General features: G+C 40.4%; 1 protein-coding gene across 4 annotated transcripts in view; it reads right to left on the bottom strand.

Annotated features, from left to right (window-relative positions):
- ANO10 (anoctamin 10) overlaps positions 1-20,549 on the bottom strand; it is a 229,891-nt gene that overhangs the window by 57,316 nt on the left and 152,026 nt on the right. For 2 of the 4 annotated variants that reach the window (XM_047771355.1, XM_047771348.1), the window contains exons 12-13: positions 4,052-4,168; positions 1,374-1,453 (exon numbers count right to left, since the gene is read on the bottom strand). In XM_047771355.1, coding sequence (XP_047627311.1) covers positions 1,379-1,453; positions 4,052-4,168 — 192 coding nt within the window. In that variant the 3' untranslated portion in view covers positions 1,374-1,378. Of the gene's footprint in view, positions 1-1,373; positions 1,454-4,051; positions 4,169-20,549 lie in introns of those variants that run through there. The other 2 variants (XM_047771364.1, XR_007133880.1) reach the window with 2 other exon arrangements.

The following is a 20,549-nucleotide window of genomic DNA, read 5'->3' on the forward strand; positions in this document are numbered from 1 at the left end:
AGGCTTCAATTTACCTTTATCTACTGGCCCAGGCTGACTTGGGGCTTGACAAATGGACCATCCCCTCCCCAAGGACTGAGGCTCTGGCACTGATGGGCACTGGCTTTCTCAGAAGCCAATTCTTTATTTGGATTCAACATCTTTTTGCGAACTACATGTTGGCAGATCAACGTGATTACATATCAATGGTGAAAAACTTTAGCATCCTCATTCTATGCTGTGAAACTTTTAACTTTCCATTAAAAAATGCTTATACAGCTGCCATAACTTGAGAGCACAAATACGCAGGGCAAGACAAGTTCAGAAGCTCTTGAGAAATGTTGGAAATGGTTTAAAAATAATTAACCCTAGAAAACAAAGACATCACTTAATGCAGGCTGACCCAGCCTACCTGCTGGTTCAAGGGGCTCACATTTGATTTGAGGCCCCAGAGGGCCATAATTAGCCATTGTAATGTCTTCTTAAATTCCTTATCTGGAGCTTCTGCTGTGGTGCAATGGGATCAGTGGCACCTTGGGAGTGCTGGGATGCGGGTTCAATCCCCGGTCCTGCACAGCTGGTTAAGGATCTGGCATAGCCGCAGCTGTGGCTTAGGTCGAGACTGCGGCTCAAATGTGATCCTTGGCCTGGGAGCTCCATGTGCCGAGGGGCGGTCAAAAATGAAAAATAAAAAAATTCTTTATCCATTCTTTCCACTGATTTCTGAGGCTGTTCTCTCTCCATGGCTCCATTTGGACTGGCTCCCTGGCTTCTGCGGGTGCTTGGATCCCAAGAGGGCTTGGCTGCTGATTTGTGCTGGTACTCAGGATGTGGTGCCCTTGTGCTCCAGCCCATCCAGTGAGCAAATGCCACCTGGATAAGAGTCTTTTCTATTTTTAACTGGATCTTAAAATCACTGAGAGTCGAATGCATCAATTTGAAAAGAAATAAAAGGGCATCACTAGGATGATATTTACTGTCTAGAATTCTTTGTAAAGGTCTCACCAACAGAAGTCTAATCATTTGAAAATGCCCTTTGCAAAGCAAACAATTTTATTTTCCCCAGTTCGCCTCTCACCTTCAAGTATATCTCATTTGCTTACATATTTAGGAATGCCACAGTTCCCCACCTCACACTGAAAAAAGAACTGCTCTCAGTACCCTTCCTCTCCACTGTGGTCCCCACACTCACCACTGCCCCCTCCTGCTGCGAGCTGAATGCAGCCCCAGGACCACGGAGGGAGCACTTCCCTATGTCAGGCTCCACAGCCACCATGCTGGAGTCACTCGAAATGCTGGGTAAAAAAAATATGTACATTTCTGGGCCTTCCCATAGACCTTGGGTCCAGGCTTTCATTTTATAAGACAAAAAAATGGAGGCTCAAAGATGTTACCTGGCTTATTCCTGGTGGCCCAGAACTTGCTCATTCTCGGCACCCACCTGACCATGCTTGGGGTCCATCTTTGCTGGGACCTGAGGGTGGAGGGGAGGGGGTGTGGAGCAATAAAAAGAGTTTTTAAAATGTAGGTATCTGGGCTCCACCTTAGATTTAGGGGATTAGAATCTTCATGGTGCAGGGCCTAGCCACTTGCATTTTTTGAAGGTTCTACATTCAAGATGCACAGCCCAATTTAAGAACTGTCCAGTGAGTTACATTTTTCAATCACGTTTTGTTCATAAAATGGGAACTGAGTTGAAAAGAAAGCAATTCAAACATATATTAAACATAATATAAGAATTACTCATGGGTAATCATTTCTGTTGACAAGCTTGTCAATTTCTCATCACTTAACAGTGAAAGAGTCCAGGGACAGGCTAGGCATTAATGAGATGTATTCTTAAATCTGTTTTCTGTATCTCCATTTTCGATCGGGGTCCACCAACTGACATGGCAGATGTTCTCTCTGCCTTTGTTAATACTGGAGTAGCCCAGTGAGGAGAGGCTCCACTTGTTTATAAAGCAGACAGTTAAATGTCAGAGTGAGGAAAAAAGAAAAAAATTCTATATCCTAGAGATGGCACTAGTTGAGCAAGTAAACAGAAGACAAGTCAGTGAACGTGAGTCTGTGAAAAGCACAAGGTGGGTGGCCTTCCATGCCTAGGACCTTTCAGACCTTTCCAGACCTCTGTACAGTGAGGTTAAGCAGGAAACGTGATGAAAATCTTCGTCTCCGACTGGCAGCAGCATAAACTCAGGTGGCCCAGACAGCAGTGCCAATAATACAGCAAAACTCTGGGCCAGCAAGAGAGAAAAAAACAGAGAACCTTCTGCCCAGCTTCTCCTCTGGCCCTTTTATCCTCAGACTAATTTAACAAAAACAAGCCGTGGCAGCAGGTGCAGGGAGGAATGCTTTTCCTGGTTTGCAGTCAAGTCTCTAGGAAACCTCAGGGCTCATCTCAGCCTCCTGCCCCCTTGCTGGATCCGAGATGCCAGAGCTGCTGGTGCATGAATTGAAGTCACTGTCAGGGCAAGCTAGGAACATCCTCTTTGACGGCATTTGATAAATGGGTCGAAACCTACTGGACATCTCTGGTCCTCCAGAATCTTATCAGCAAAATCAGTACAAAAATCACATTTTCTTACAAGGGGATGTTAATCAGAGCATTGCATCTATGTTCTTAAGAGAAAACACCACAAAGAGACGTAAAGCACTTAGGTTTTTTCTTCATTTCTCAATGAAGATGAGCTTAAACACAACTTGTTTCGGACTTTAGACTGTGCTTTACCGTTGGGTAGGGCGTATCTGAAGACATGGGTACCCAGGCGCGGAGATGACTGGGGAGGCTATTTAATCACATCCATAGTCAACGCTCATAACCTCAAAGGCAAATATGACAGCTCTAAAGCAGGACTTTTAGATAAATGTATTTAGTGATGTGAGACATGTTAACCACATCCAATCTCAAGAAAGATTCTTTGCTTTTTTAGACAAATACATGACAGCATGAAATCCTGAGTGAGATGAAAGCTTTACCCAACAAGATGCCAGATCTCACTTTGACTTGGACTTAAGGTATGTATTCGGCCAGCCAGGCAGTTGCCTGCCCCAATCTATAACACTGAACCAGAAATGTAATCAATGGGGAAATATGATTCACCGAAACTCTTCCAAAGACAATGCTGTACAATTAAAATATTTGCTTACACAATCCTGAAAATTTTTGGATGCTACATGCCCATCCGCACAATTTTAAGTTGACATTTAAAATTTTCATCATAACTTCAATAGTTGCAAATATATATTTTCTGGAATACTGTGAATATTGACACAAATAATAAGGTCACTCTTAAAAAGATATCTACAAGGTGCTAACCACCACAGTGATGTGATATCTGCCATCACCCATTTGAAAGATACATGAACATGCTCTTAAGAAACAGTAAAAATTCTATTTTCCCTTTTTTTCCTCTTTGAAAAATTTTCTTTCCACTTCTTCCAAAGACTCTTATCCTACTAAAATACTTTTTTTTTGGCTTGAAAGTTTCTATGAGTCACTTTCTTATACTTTGATGCCATAATTTTATTCGTAAAATTGAAACTTAAAAAAGCTTTAAAAATTGCCTGTGACTAGAAGTCTTACCATAACTATTTAAAATTTTCTTCTGGACTGATTGATCATTACAATTACCACTGGTGCAAAAATGATTAAAATTATATAAACAGAGTACACATTTTGATAAACAATTACTGAACATAAATTTCTATTTCAGGATTCTGGTTCCTCATCTCTCTTCCCTTAATGTTTCTGTAGAAGACTGAGAAACTTCGGGGAGTGGCCCCAGCATGATTCTTGGACCTCTGTCTTGCTCTTTTGCTGAATGCCAGCTCTAGTCTTCATGTAACATTGTTTGAATATGTTTGCTCTGCGTAGTTTAGTTTTTAAACCTATTTGTTTGCTCCTATTATTAGGAATTTTGTTTTGTTCTGCCATCCTAAACTGGCATCTTTTATATTTATTTTACCTGGTAACTTCAAGCCTGAAGGAAATGCTGAGAGTGAGTCCTCTGAACTGCACCTCATGGCATTTGCTAAAGAAATACATTTTTATTTTCAGGACAGTTGTCGTTACCTGCTGCTTGAGTGCCTCCAAAGATTCAAATTCCAGTCTGGCCAGTTTCATCTGGATATGCCGTGGCTTATCAGGGATGGCAAATGCAAGGATGAACTTCAGAGCCAGGAGTGCGTGCTGAGAACAAGACACACATTGATGGGACACGTTATACCATGTAGGCAATGAAACACGTCAGCACCTAAGCACTGAGATCCTTTTCACTAATCTTGGGTCATTCCTAATTACTGGTCTGTGACATATCACAGGTCAACCAGGTCCACGAGTGTTATTTAATCCACCCTGCTGTAGCCCATTCAATAATTACTGACTTAACATTGCTTTATCCTTTAAAAGCTAGTTATTCCTTTAAAATTACATCATATGCTATTCTTGATGAAAAATAAAGTTTATTCTGAAGAGTCTTTCACAAAATGTTTTCTTTTACCCATGTCTTAATTCCCAATGTATTTAGTGTATAACATTCATAGGATCCCTCTATTCTTGTGTAATAACATCCTCCCTTGTGCTGTGCTTTAAGCTGTTACATGAAACATGCATGTGCCTTAAACAGCAGGAGCTGAGAATCCTCTGCATTCCCAGTAGTGTCTAGTGCAGTTTCCTTCATGACATGACAATCGATTAACATTGATGAATTGATTGACCTCATGCTGCAGACTCCATATATTGGTGGGGCAGAAAAGTGTACAGAAATGTAGTGTCTCCTTTATACTATGTAAAGTGTATCCATTGCAACTGGGGCAATTTAGAACCTGGCTATTTTATTTCCCTTCTACACCAACACCAAAAACGGCTTCTCTACAATATACTAATATGAGGCTTATGATTATGCTTCTTTCTCTGTAGAAACAAGCCAACAGGACTGCTTCCCCTGATAAGCCTGCTCCTCAGATGCATAGTCTGGACCCTTGATGTTTCTCTATTTCTCTCTTCATCTTGTGACCCAGCACTGACACCCACAGAAACCTGAACCATCATAGGAATAAAGTTGCCTCTGTGATGACATCATGGATTACTAAAAATTAAAAGCAGCCAAATAAATTTTAAAGACGGGAAGTAATTAAAAGGCATTAAGAAAAGCAGTGAAGGAGATGGAACAGCCTCTAAGAAATATGACATTGAATTACTGATAGAATAGCTGAAGAAAAAAATAAGTGAATTCTTTATTGTGATATTTTCAAAAGGAGGAGGAAGGATAAATAACATGTGGCTCTCTCCTGGGAGAAGCAAGATATAATGAAGGAAACCAGCATCGAGTCAGAACAAGCTGTAATTCAATACAAAGACTTGAAAATCAGCAGAACCCCAGGGCAGGCCAGGCACTGCCTGATATTAACAGGAGGTCTGGACTGGACTTGGGATGAGCAGTCCTCATTGAAATGCGACTGCCATGACCAAGGAAGGCACTGGGAGACACTGATTAGGTGTCCATAGTGTAAAAATAAGAAGATAACACAGAGAACATTGCATGTTGTCAATCTGAACTCAGTGAACTGGATAAACAGGAACCTAGATATAATCTTCAAGAATAAATGAGTAATTCAGAAAGAGCTATACCATATCATTATTTCATTCCATTGGGGTAGTGAGATATAACTTTATATAACACTTAAATCTTTTCTGTAGAAATGTGAGACAAGAAATAGATGAATTAGTGCATGAAAAGAAGTCTCCTGTACTTCTCAGAAACTGTGTCCTCAAGCTGCCAGAGCCCCAGCATGACCCAGTCGCTGGCCCCTTTCCATCTGTCCTAAAAAAAAACCTGTCCCCATTTTCTCCTCTTGGAGTCTCAGTGGGAATTACTGAGATAGACGACCCTGCCGAGGTCTTCCCTTGCATACAGGGGACCTGTAAGATGTGTCATCTATTCTTGTGGAACCAGGTCTGGCTACTGGGTGACTGGGAGAGGCTGCCACAGACCTCAGTGCTCATGGTTTCCGTATGAGATGCTCATAAAACTCTCTTGAGTGAAAAACAAAGCTGGTATTCATTAGACAATATTAGTTAAAACAGGAAGTCATTTTAACATGGTTAAAACACTTAAGAAGCCACAAGCTTTTGTGAGTAGTTCTCATAGTTTATTTTCTTAAAGATACTCTATAATACATGCTTTTAGAAGCCCATATGAAGAAAAATCATTTTTTGAACTATATTTGCAAAAGAAGTTCCTAGCATACCTACTTCAAGCTTTTTACTTCCCACTGAACAACTCCAAGGCCCTACTCCTTGAAGAGCCCCCGCAAACCACACAGCCAAGTGCTCTTCAGCTGGCTGTCAGCACCTCCAAAAGCCAGGGGAAAGGAGTGCTGTGTTCCTCTGCTACTCATGTGGCTAGTGTACTGGGCACAGGTAAGCGCTGAAGGACACTGCAGTGAGAGACAGTGCATTGGCTCACAGCCTAGGTGAAGAGATGAGTAATGACAGGCCACTGCAATGCCATACCTGAGTGTTACTGCTGAGGTACCCACAAGGGACCAGGAGCTTGGACCACCAGGTACCCCAATTTTCAGCAGGTCAGAAAGGGTTTCCTGAAAGAAGGAAGTCTGAGCAGAGACGTGATGGATGAGAAGGACTCAGCTAGGCAAGGAAAGGGAGCCAAAGTGTTTCCAGAGAGAGGACAAATGTACAAAGGGATGGGGATGCCGATGAGAGAGGGGCTGCAGAGGCCACCAGGAGCCCAGTGACAGAGGAGCCAGTGACCGGGCTGAGGAGGGAGAAGGTATGCACACAGGAGTGACTCGATTGGATTCCCCTACTTGTGGCAAGGGGAGTGGACAAGTGTGGAAGTGCAGGCAAGTCAACAGGGGGAGCTGAGCGTGTAGAGGAGCAATGGGAATGAGGGTCCAGGGGTGAGTGGAGGACTCCTTAGCAGACAGGCCACCATGACTCGCACACTGAAATGATAAGCTCAAATGTGAGCTGGAGGGGAGAGGAGCCTATGGGGCTATACATTTTCAGATGTCTACAGAGTGTCTAGGTGGACATGTGCAGCATGCAGTGAGGTAGAGGGGTCTCGAGTTCACAGGAGGGCTGGAGGCAGGGATTTTGGATTCACTGATGCATGTGTGTAAGTAGCAAATAAAGCCACAGGGGTAGACAAGGTTTGCAAGGCTATGCAGTGAAAAAGTGAGGCAAGACAATGGCAGAGGATGGAAGTGGGGGAACCCAAAGGTGTGTGACGAGCCCAGGGAGGGCCTGGAAAGCAGTTTGAAAAGAAGCAGGTGGGGACTGAGAGAAATCCAAGACGTTCCAGAGGTATAGAAGCAAAGGGGAGGGAAAGAAAGGAGCCAGTCAAGGTGGGCATTGGAAGGTCAAGTACATGAAGCCTGAGGAGGAATATTTGAGTTTAAGCCCCAGGAGGACTCTGGAGGGAGTGGCTTCAGTGGCTGCAGAAGCAGGATTCCCACTGGCTGAGGGGACTGGCAGGCAAAGCAGGGGGAGGGCAGGGCTGAAAACAGGGTTCAGAGAGTCTGCCTGCATCAGAGACAGGAAGGACCAGGTGGTACCTGCAGGGAGGCCTGGGCCAGCCAGGCGTTTGTTCTTTAAAAGCCTAAGTCCTGAACATGTTGAAATGCTCTGGGAGAGAACTGAAAGCTCAAAGGTGAAGATTCTGGAAAGTGTTCCAAGGCACAGAGCCAGGCAGCCAAGCCAGGCAAGGGCTCAGCCACAAACAGGTGGTCTGACACGCTTCCTGTCAAGGAGGGAGGGGCTGACCACGAGGGACAAAAGCATCTAAGGGCCTTCAAGATAAGAATTTGAAAAGAAATGTATTGCTTAGAAAATGCGATTCAGTACTTCAGGTGAGGCAGGACAGGCAAGAATTACACATAGCGCTCTCACTGTGCTTTCACACAGTTAACTGCAAACCATCAGTGGGTCAGTGGGTATCCTTTCCTCAAAAGAAATCATCATAATCCTCAGCAGGAAAAAGAGTGCCTCAAAGAACAAAATAAAAATGCCAACTTCATTAACTAGGTTGGAAGAAAACACATCGACATTTTTGCAATGAAATTTTGTTTGAATGGCAGCACTTTGGGCAACCTCTTTCTCTTTAGTCTTTAACAGACTGGAATTACTTTTTTTTTTTTGTCTTTTGTCTTTTTTGTTGTTGTTTGTTGTTGTTGTTGTTGCTATTTCTTGGGCCGCTCCCACGGCATATGGAGGTTCCCAGGCTAGGGGTTGAATCGGAGCTATAGCCACCGGCCTACGCCAGAGCCACAGCAACGCGGGATCCGAGCCGCGTCTGCAACCTACACCACAGCTCACGGCAACGCCGGATCGTTTACCCACTGAGCAAGGGCAGGGACCGAACCCGCAACCTCATGGTTCCTAGTCGGATTCGTTAACCACTGCGCCACGACGGGAACTCCTGGCATTACTTTTGTATGGGAAAAAGCACTTAAGTGAAAAAGAACACAGGGTTCCACTCCCCACTTAGCAAATGAACTACATGTGCCCTGCCAGGCTCCTAGCCCACCTGGTCACCACTGCCCACATGCCCAACCAACAGACCCAATCCAGACAACCTGCAGCTCAGAGAGTGTGGCAATTAAAAATTGTGAGTCCAGGAAGCTGGGGAAAGCCCTCACTTTGTATTCATACATCCTACAAATACAAAGAGCAATGATGCAAGGCCAGGCTGCTTAGATGGTGCCCTTCGTCCACCTTGCCTCTCAAAATCTTCTGTCACACTGATTTTTCCCTCCACTTCGCTAAATTCTCAGAAGTCTCACCAATATCATGTTTAAAAACTGAAAAACACCGATTTTTCCCTCCACTTCGCTAAATTCTCAGAAGTTTCACCAATATCATGTTTAAAAACTGAAAATACCCCCCAGAGCATTAAAGAGCATCACCATTCACAGACACTGATTAATTAATTAATAAGCTAGTGCTGGCAAATGCTCTCTCTCTGTACTTTCTCACCCCAAATAGTCTTGAGTACTTGGGAGTGGGAGGGAGAAGACACCACAGCAGCTTCAATAGCAGGGTATGAGCTGCAAGGAAGAAGGGTACCAACGGAGAGGAACCAACCCTGAACAATCAGGAAAAGATAAATTAGACCCCCCCCTTTCTTCTTACTGGGTTCTTGTACCCAGGATCTAGAATTCAAGTTGAGCATCTTAATGGATTAAGTAAGCTTCTGTACTCTAGCCTAGAAACCTAAATCACATTTATAGCACTGTGTTTCAAAGGATCAATTTTTAAAATTTTGTTTATATTTTCCATACAGAAAATCTGTTTCAAGGCTGGGAACTACTTTATGCTAACTGAACTGAGAAAAAAATTGTAAAAAAGCATTTTAGCTATTTTTACTTGTTTTCATAAATAAAAGAAAACCTAAGATAAAATACAAATCTGCTCAGATTTGAAAAAAAAAAAAAACACACTTGAAATGAATAATTGGGTTGGCTTTTGAAAAGAGAAGACATTTTATGGCCCATGATTATGTTTCTTCACCAATAATTTTCTCTTAAAGTGAAACTCACAAAATTTATCCTGAACAAAGTAAATGAGAAAAGAAACAGTAAGAGGTAGGGTGGGGAGATGGGCAGAATTTTGAAACTAATAAATACAAAGAAGCTGGCTATCCATAGCGATATGCTTCAAGCAATGATTATAGATAGGGTGCCTCAGTTGAGAAAGGGGAAAAGGAGAGAGCCAGAGAAAATTAGCACTCAGGAGCTACATGTTTTCTGGTGCCAGTGGTAAAGCACTGCTCACTCTGCCATCACTGTGTCACTTACCTGTGGCTACTGCAGGGCTGTCAGACTCCTGGGAGTTCCCTGCCAGGTGCACACAGAGTGAGTGGAACCACTTTATTTTAAAAAAACTAGAGAATTCATGATATGATTGACAGCAGCAGCTGTGTTTGTAGCAGTGTGTCCCCAACCCTGTCTCTTTTGAAATAGAAAATGCAAATTCGAGTTGAATTCCTGGAATTCTGAAAAGCTAATTTGATTTCTACAGTGTATGTCTGCCATGTTACCTTTTTCCATTCAGAGCCCACTGAATAAAAGAAAGCTCTCCAAAAATGCATCCTCTGCTGATTGTCAGACAAATTAAATGCCAAGTAGCAATTAATAAAAAATGATTAAGTGAGATGAGATTGAAAAAAATTATTGAACTAGGCTTTTAAGGAAAAAAATCCCTCAGGGATTTTCATTTTAAGATAGTGGATCAAGCAGGCACATCTACTTCTACTTCCCCAGGGCCCCCTGAAATAACAGAAATATATAGTCTAAAAAGAACAAGACTGGAAAACATGAGAATTTGCCAGAACTTCTGAATATAGGACTTATGGAGTGGAAAGTGCTGCTCAAGTCTACCAAGACAAAGACAGGTCCTCCCAAAGGAGACTCAGAAGGAGGCCAATGTCAGACTCAACCCCACAAAAGGAAAGCATTCAGACCAGGAGTCAGTATCAAAGTAAATGCATTAAAGAACTGCCTTCAGAAAAGGTGGGGCCATATGAAGCCCTTTCTCATGCCATGTTGTAACAGAATGACCATAGTTCTGCTCTTGCACCAAAGCCAAAGAGCTGTTTTTTAAAGAAAGCATGTGATCTTCTGGGAGAGCTCCTTGTGTGGGGTCACTAGACCCAAAAGAGAAGCCAAGCCCAAGGTTGTGCTAGACTCCTACTAAAGACCTGAAGGCCAGAGTGCTGTCAGAAAAATGGTGGGAAAGGAAGCTCAAATCTTGTCCCCCTACAGAGATACTGACTTAACAGCAAAATACAGTTCAAAAAGCCTTTGTGACAACATCAGAAAACAACTAAGAAGCTACAGTACTCTAGGCAAGCATAAAGCCAAGAACAGTTACACTAAACTATGTAAGAAAAGCTATTGGATTTCACCTATGATAACCTTTTCTCCAAATTGGCACAGCTCAGCACAACTGGGATAAAACATCCAACTTGTGGCTTTTCCTTCAAGAGGTACTGAAGAGTGGAACATATATCCAATGTCCCAGCTTTTTGAGGGACTTCCCTAGGAACTGGTTGCTGTCACATTACTCAGAGCACTAGAGAGGATCCTGTATACTTTGGATGACTGGGTGGGTTGTGGGGAGGGCAATGAGGACAAAGGAGGGATTGGAAGGTTACTGAAATACCAAAGAATGTACAGTACTGAAGCTAGACACCAGAGGAAGAAAGGATAACAAATTCCTGGGGGGAAAAAAAAGAAAAAAAAAAGCAGACCTTCCTAATTGGCAAACTACATGCATAAACCCAGAAAAGACACATCCTCAGAAAAGGTTTGAGACATTCCAAGAATCTCTAGCAGGGTTGACTGATGGAGGACTTTGTCTGTACAAAAATAGTCTGTAAAGACTGGGAGAGGTTGCTGTTTTTGCAAAAGCCCAAATCTCAACCAAACAAACAAATAAACAAAAACAAAAAAACATGGAACATGAACAAACAGGGAAACATGGCACAATAAAGAAAAATGATAAATCTCGAAAAACTGACTCTAAAGAAACAGAAATCTATGAATTACATGACAAAGAATGCAAAAAACAATCATTTTAAAGAAGCTCAATGAACTACAAAAGAACACAGACAACTAACTGAAGTTGGGAAAATGATGCCTGAACAAAATGAAAACATCAACAAAGAGACAGAAGTTATTTAAAAAGAATCAAACCAATTCTGGAGCTAAAGAATGCAATAACTGAATTGAGAACTTCATGAGATAGGTTCAACATCAAACTTGTTCAAGCAGAAGAAAGAATCAATGAACTCTAAGACAGGTTATTTGAAATTTTAACACAGAAGAGCAAAAATTTAAAAAAAAAAGAATCAAGAATGATGAAGATAGCTTAAGATACTTAATGGATGCCAGCAAGCACCATTAATGGGAATTTCAGAAAGAGAAGACAGAGGCAGAGAGCTGATTTGAGGAAAAAAATGGTTGAAAACTTCCCAAATGTGAGCAAAGAAATGGACATCCAAATTGAAGAAACCCAAAAAACTCCAACTATGATGAATTCAAAGAAGCGCACACTGAGCTACACTGTAATAGAAGTGTCAACGGACAAGAGAGAATCTTGAATGTGGCAGGACATTTGTCACATTATATAAAAAGGAGATTCCTAAAGGTTATTAGAGGAGTTCTTAGCAGAAAAATACATAGGCCAGAAAGAAATAAGATGATATATTTAAAGGACTGAAAGTAAAAACCTGGCAACCAAGAATACTATATCCAGAAAAACTATTCTTCAAAAGTGAAAGAGAAAAAAAGACTTTTCCAGATAAAGAAGGGATTTCATCACCACCACATATCTGCCTTATAAGAAATGTTAAGGGAGTCCATCAAATTGAAATGAAAGGATTCTAGACAGCAACACAAAAGCATATAAAAATATAAAGCTCTCTGGTAAAGGGAAATATAGAGACAAATAAAGTATACAGTAATAGTGTTGTGTACATTACTTTTGATTCTTGGATAGAATCTAAAGGATAAATGCATACAAATAACTATAACTATAAAATTACATAATTCATAACATCAATAACATAAATTGGAGGGGATATATAAAAGAACAGACATTCTGTACATGACTGAAGTTTTCATCAGCTTAAAATAGGTTATTATAAACATAAGATATTTTATGTACTCTCCATGATAACTACAAAGAAATAACTGTAGAAAATACATAAAAGATAAATGAGAAAGGATTTAAAGCAAGTCACTACAAAAAAAATCAGTAAAACACAAAGGAAGACATCAGGAGAGGAAGAGAAAGACAAAGTAACTATAAGATATACAGAAAACAATGAATAAAATTGCAATAATAATTTTGTTACTATCAGTAATTATTTTAAATATATATAGATTATATTCCCTGATCAAAAGATATAGAGAGGCTGAGTGTATTAGGAAAACAAGATCAAACTACATGCTATCCATAAGAGACTCACTTTAGATGTAAGAACATAATAGAATAAAAGTAAAAGGACAGAAAAGGATATTCCATATAAATAGTAACCAAAAAAAGAGCAGAAGTGGTTATACTTATATCAATCAAAATAGACTTTAAGAGGAGTTCCCACTGTGGTGCAACAGGTTAAAAGATCTGACATTGTCTCTCTGGTGGCATGGGTTCAATCCCTAGTCTGATGCAGTGGGTTAAGGAGCCCACCACTGCCACAGTAGCAGTGTAGGTCACAGTTGTGGCTCAGATCTGATTCCTGGCACAGGAACTTCTATGTCATGGGTGTGCTCCCCCCAAATAGACTTTAAGTAAAACACTGAGATAAGAGACAAAGAAGGACATTATACAATCATAAAGGGTTGATTCACCAGGAAGATATAATAATTATATATTAAGAATATCACAGTACCCATATATGTGAAGCAAAAATGGACAGAATTGAAGGAAAAAGTAGATGATAATGCAATAATAGTATGAGAGTTAAATATCCCCTCTCAATAATGGATAGAGCACTAGACAGATGCTCAGTAAAGAAATAGAGAAGTTGAACAAGACTATAGACCAACTGGACCTAACAAACATACACAAAACACTCCATCCAATCTTTGAAAGCACACATGGAACATTCTCTAGGATAGATCATCTGTTAGGCCACAAAATAAATCTTAATAAATTTAAGAAGACTAAAATCATATCAATTATCTTTTTAGACAACAATAAAATAAAACAAGAAATCAAGAGCAAAAGGAAAACTGAAAAATTAAAAAATAAGTGAAAATTAAACAAAACACTTTTGAACAACAAATGGGCCAAAGAAGAAATCACAAGGAAAATTAGAAAATATTTTGAGATAAAGGAAAATGAAAACACAATATACCAGCACTTATGGGACTCAGTAGAACAAAGAGGGAGATTTATAATCTTAAGTGCCTTCATTAAAAAAAGAAGTATCTCAAATCAATAACCCAACTTTATTATCTCAAGGAACTACAAAAAGAGCAATTAAACTCAAAGTTATCAGAATAAAGGAAATAATAATGACTAGAACAGAAATAAATGAATTAGAAAATAAAAAGCAATAGAAAAAAATCAATGAAACCAAGAATTAGGTTTTTGAAAAGAGGAAAAAAATAAACAAATAACCCTTAACTTGAGTAACAAAGACAAAAAGGCTCAAATAACAAAGATCAGAAATGAAGAGGAGGAGTTCCCGTCGTGGCGCAGTGGTTAACGAATCCGACTAGGAACCATGAGGTTGCGGGTTCGATCCCTGCCCTTGCTCAGTGGGTTAACGATCCGGCGTTGCCATGAGCTGTGGTGTAGGTCACAGACTCGGCTCGGATCCCGAGTTGCTGTGGCTCTGGCGTAGGCTGGTGGCTACAGCTCCGATTAGACCCCTAGACTGGGAACCTCCATATGCCACGGGAGTGGCCCAAGAAATGGCAAAAAGACAAAAAAAAAAAAAAGAAAAAAAAGAAAGAAAGAAATGAAGAAGAGACATTATAACTGTGCCAGAAATAAAAAGGACTATAAGCGACTACTATGAAGAATTATAAGCCAACAAATTGGATAGCCTAGAAAAACTGGATAAACTCCTAAAAATATACAACCTACAAAGACTGAATCGTGAAGAAATAAAAAGTCTTAACAGAAACATAACTAGTAAGAAGATTTAATTAGTAATTAAAAAGACCTCCCAGCAAAGACAAGCCCAGAACCAGATGGTTTCACTTGAGAGTTCTATCAAGTATATAAAGGGAAATTAATACCAATCCTTCTTAAACTCTCCCCCCAAAAATGAAGAGAAAGGAACACTGCCAAAGCCATTCTCTGAAGTCCACATTACTTAAATATCAAAATCAGACCAACTTACTACAAGAAAACTAAAGACCAATATCCTTGATGAATACTGATGCAAAAATCCTCAACAAGATGTAAGCAAACGGAATTCAGCAGCACACTAAAAGGATTATACACCATGACCAAGTAGTTTTAATTTCTTGAAAGCAAAGATGGTATAACATATGCAAAGGAATCAATGTAATTTACCACATTAACAGAATGAAGGGAAAAACTATCATTTCAATTGGTGTAGAAAAAATATTTGACAAAATTCAATACCCTTCCATGATAAACACAATCAACAAGAAGAAAATAAGGAAAATAATTCAATATAATAAAGGCCATATATAAAGGCCCATAGCTAACATCATATTCAACGGTGAAAAGTTGAAAGCTTTTCCTCTAAGATTGTGAACAAGGCAAGGATGACCTCTCCTACTACTTCTATTCAAGGTATTACTGGAAATGCTAGCCAAAGCAATTAAAGAGCTGCTGTGGAAAACAGAGTGGAAGTTAAAAGTAGAATTACATATGATCTAGCAATCCCACTTCTGGGTATATATCCTACCCCAAAAAAGAAAAGAGGATCTTGAAGAGATATGTGTATACTCATATTCATTGCAGCATTACTCAAAATAGTCAACTAAAAGCAATTTAAATGTCCATCAGTGCCTGAATGGATAAAGAAAATGCATTATATACATATGGGAGAATATTATTCTGTCGTTTAAGAAGGTAGAGTTTCAGTTTTGCAAGATGAAAAAGCTCTAGAGATCTGTTGTACAATGATGTGTATATTGTTGTATATTGTTAACACTATTGTACTGTACAGTTAACAATGGTTAAGATGGCAAACTGTATGCTATGTCCTTTTTCCACGATTAAAAGACTCACAGGCCAAAAATTCCAGGGAAAAAAAAAAAGACAAACAAGGAGGGGTACTGTTGTCCAGGATGGCAGACAGTCAACTTCTTCAGACTCAGAGTGTGGCCAGTCAAATATCTGGGTGGCCAGTGTGTTCCCAACTCCTGAACCTTCTGGGGAATCTCCTCCTCTAGAACCTCCCACTGTAGGAGAGGCGTTCTGTTCTAGAGAACAGACCTGCATGAGACCACGCCAGCAGAGGGGAGCCATGGTAGCTCCTGTTCTCACCAACCCGACCAACATAGAGTGTCACATGGTTGAGGAGACATTGGGGGGAGCACATAAGAACTCAAAGTTTATGGCCCATATGTGCTATCTGAAAAAACTACTCAAGGAATTACTCCAGGAAAATGAAAATGGAATTTAAGAGGATGACATGGAAAATAAGAAACAATAGTATCTGATCATGACTCATAAGAGGCTAAAAGGAAGCAAAAGATGATCCTTTGGATTCCAATGCTTAGAAGGTTCTCTTTTCAGAAACAAAGTGTTAGTCCTAGGGTTTTACTTCCTTCTCTTCAGGTTCAATAACACTAATTGGTTAAACACTACATAATATTCGTAATATTGTAATGTTCACTCTTCTGCTTTTATAATCAACTGGGATTATAATTATAATTATAATCAATCCCATTATAATTTTCAGTATGAAAATAATAAAGGAGCTAGCAAACATGGGGAGATGGCAAGGGCAGTGGAAACCAAAGGAAGACTCACTATGTTAACAGCCTCATCTTTAAGAAGAGGACACAACATTACCTAAAACTGACAAATCAAGAGACACGTGTTTTAAAATTTTTTGAAAGCTATAAGGCAATCTCTACAATAATTTACAAAGTAATATTATAATAAAAATTGAGAGGACAAAGTGGGAGATCAGATAAGTGGGATAAGTAATTCTTTCATGGCAACAGGTATCATCTAAGTTGATAGATCAAGAAAAGGAATACTTTACTTAAAGTTATAATGATGACTATGGGGGGAAACCCAAACCAGGAAGTGTTAGCAGCAATTGCTTCTGGGTAGTGAAAATAAGAATGGCGCAGGGGCTATTCTACAACATCCAAAATATGGAAACAATCTAAATGTCCACCAACAGGTGAATGGATAATGAAGATGTGGTACATATATACAATGGAATATTACTTAGCCACAAAAAAGAATGAAACAATGCCATTGGCAGCAACATGGATGGGCCTAGAGATGATCAGAGAAAGACAAATATTATATGAAATCACTTATATGTGGAATCTAAAAAATGATACATCTGAACTTATTTACAAAACATAAACCGATTAACCAACATAGAAACAAACTTATGGTTACCAAAGGGGAAGCGGGAGAGGGATAAATTAGGAGCTTGGAATTAGCAGATAAAAACTACTATATATAAAATAGGAAAACAACAAGGTCCTATCGTATAGCACAGGGAATTCTATTCAATATCTTGTAATAAATTAAAGTGGAAAAGAATCTGAAAAGTATAAATACAAATAATCACTTTGCTGGACATCTGAAACTAACACAACACTGTAAATCAACTATACTTTAATAAAAAAAAAAGAATGGTGCAGGGGAGACTTGTGCTTTTCACTTTATTATATTATTTGGACCTTGTGATATTGTCCTCCCATCCCCATATGCATGCATTAGTTCTCTAAAGAAAACAAAACAATAGATTGTCTTAGTCCAGAGCAGGGTAAGCAAACTTCTTAGAGGCCCAAACAGTAAATATTTTAAGCGTTATTGCTGTGTCTCTGTCCTGACTATGGAACTCTGCCATTCCCTGTAGCGTGAAAGGGCAGCTGTGTGCTAACATCACTTCATTAACTTCATCAAAAGCAGCAGGAGGCTTTTGTCCTTTGGCCGGGGTGTGCTATCCTTTGGTACAGAGTGTGTACAAAGACTAGAAACTCAAATTATTAACCAATTAATTCATACAAATATTTGTTCAAAAAATGAGAAAGCTGGAGTTATTGTCGTGGCTCAGCAGAAACGAATCTGACTAGTATCCATGAGGATGCCAGTTGGATCCTTGGCCTTGCTGAGTGGGTTAAGGATCCGGCGTTGCTATGAACTGTGGTATAGGTCGCGGATGCGGCTTGGATCCAGTGTTGCTGTGGCTGTTGCTCAGGCCAGTAGCTCGACCCCTAGCCTGGAACCTACATACGACTCAGGTGCAGCCCTTAAAAAAAAAAAAAAAAAAAAAGAAAGAAAGAGAGAGAGAGAGAGAGACAAAAAAAAAAAAGACAAAACCTCGCAAAGTTTGCCTCAGTCTTAATAACACAATGAATGGGAATCTTCTCTGAAGGCTTCTCACAGCATCTTCTGGCCGTAACTCTGGTGAGTCACTGCTGGGTCCTGAGGGATACAGTTGAGGCAGGGCAGTGCCTGGGAGACCAGCACATCGTGCTCCTGACCAGGGTCTGCACCTGGCACACAGAGGATGCACACACAGGGACGATAGGGAGCCATCATCATCACAAAGAGCCTGGTCCTCTGGCCTGTGCACATGGGCTATTTCCCAAGATCAGTCAAGCAAATGAGGAGTTGGACTTAAAAGGTTCATGGAAAGCTGAAATCTAAAAGAGGTATAAGGAGTTCTCTTGTGGCACAGCGGGTTAGGGATCTGGCATTGTCACTGCTGAGGCTCAGGTTGCTACGGTGGCATAGGTTAGATCCTTGGCCTGGGAATTTCCACATGCTGTGGGTGCTTCCAAAAAAAAAAAAAAAAAAAGAAAAAAAAAAGGAAAAAGAAATGTATAGAGGAAAAAGCAATAGGAAAATAAATGTTATGAGAACCATTGAAACAATGAGAGAGATAAGAATACCTGATTACTACAAAAGCATGAAAAGTGTTTTCTTCCTCTTCCTCTCACCAATTAATGACACAGTGGTTTGAAAAAAAAATGCCAATCAGACTACATGAATAGCAGAAAATCATTTAAAAGGTTAAAGAAGAATTAAGTTGAATGCCACATAGCCCTTTCCTTTTAAAATACAATCTCCATTGTAGGGGAGTTGCTAACAGAAGAGGCTCCTCACAGGTTGTGGACACTGAGTGATGAGGTTGTCATTTGTCACTGGTGTGAGAAAGCTGTCTTTCAAGGCTTTGGCAATGCCTGTGTCATCAGAGAACACATCTCATCCAGCGTTAAAGCTTGATGCCCTTACAATGATGAACTTTAAAGACACTCCCAGGTTCTCTCGGCTCTAAAATCTGTGCATTCCCCACTTGGCAGCAAGCTTGTAAAGCTTGCTACCCACCAGAAAGCTTGTAAAGCTTGTTCTCCTCCTGATCAGAAGCACATTTCACGCACAAAGCTGTTTCTAAGCCAGATTTGATAATTGTGAAAGGAAGTGCAATCTGTAGAGAGAGTTATGTTTTACTTGGAGTATGTTTTGTTTTTTCAACAATTATTTTGATCACTTGACAAGTAAAAAAATCAAGCAACATTTAATAAGTATGTGCCCGGAAATGTTCTCTAAGGCCTGTGAAGCAAAATGATATCCTGAGATTGCAGTTTCATTTCACTATATACTTACTTCATTTACTTTAATTGGACCCTCAAGTGAGACTTTAAATCACACTGGAGAAACACACATTTGTAACCCTTAAATCATGAGCCATGGTGACAAGCCAAGGTGCACTCCAGGGACCATAAGGGTGGTGGCTCTGCCACAGTGCAAAGACACAAAATCAGGTGGCTGGAATCACCTGCCTAATGCTTGGAATGCCAGCAACAGAGCTTATCCAGGAGTCCCGACACTTCAGCTGATCCCACCAGGCAAGGAGAGTGGGGCTTAGGAGACTGAGGCCATCAGGATGTCTGACATGGCCAGGAAGAGCATTCTTTTCTACTGCTTAGGTTTTATAATACACAGTATTAATAGCAGACATACTATATAGCCTTAAAATTAAGACCAGTAGTAGAATAAGAAGAAACTTTCCTAATTTTCAAGGCATATCACAGCACAAATTTAAAGTTTACAACATCAAGGTTGCTCTGAATTATGGTCCCTAGGTCCATTCTCATAGAAAGAGTGACTTCTCAAGAGGTGAATCTCAAGAGGAGCAGCACTCAGAACGTGAGGGAGTTGTAGGGACTGCTGGAACACGCCATCCACATGCGCCAGCAGGACTGAAGGACTGATTCCCCCAGCTTCTCTCAGCTGAAGAGACCCACCTTGTGGGTGGCCACCCCCTGCCCCTGAAGCAGCCCACACTCAATGGGCTAGTTCATGAGGAGCAAAGTCCAAAAGCCTGGCCACCTTGTCCCAACTTGGGACAACTCTGCGGGGCCAGCCTGAGGAATCAGCTGAGGTCTTTGATGAGACTGCAATGCCACCCAGCTTCTTCCCCTGCTCATTCCTGCTTCTTTCTCTTTTTGGGTCTTGATTCTCAAGAGCTTCCCCTAATGAATGTCCTGCATACTAGTATCTGTCTCAGAGCTGGCTTACTGAGCAAACTGGTAGCAATGAGTCCAGGAGGCTCTATCCTTATTCCAGGGAACTGAAATTGCAAAATCACAAAAAGGTTTTGGAACTCCCAGATGTGCAGCCAGAGCAAGTGAAAGAAAGAAAGCTTTCTGCTGTTGGTGGTTTTCTCTCCCAACTGTATAAGGCAGTTTGGCCACTGGGTAAACTTCTAAGATTTGGTATGAAATTATTTTTCCTACTCTGAAAGTAAAATCTACCCTCAAACGCTAAAGATTTGTTACTAATAAAATGGGCTGCAGGGCAATTCTAAAACAGGTTTCCCTAACACTCTCTAAGCTTGAAAATGTATTCACCT

This window comes from Phacochoerus africanus, chromosome 1, assembly GCF_016906955.1.
Source record: "Phacochoerus africanus isolate WHEZ1 chromosome 1, ROS_Pafr_v1, whole genome shotgun sequence".
Taxonomy (NCBI): domain Eukaryota; kingdom Metazoa; phylum Chordata; class Mammalia; order Artiodactyla; family Suidae; genus Phacochoerus; species Phacochoerus africanus.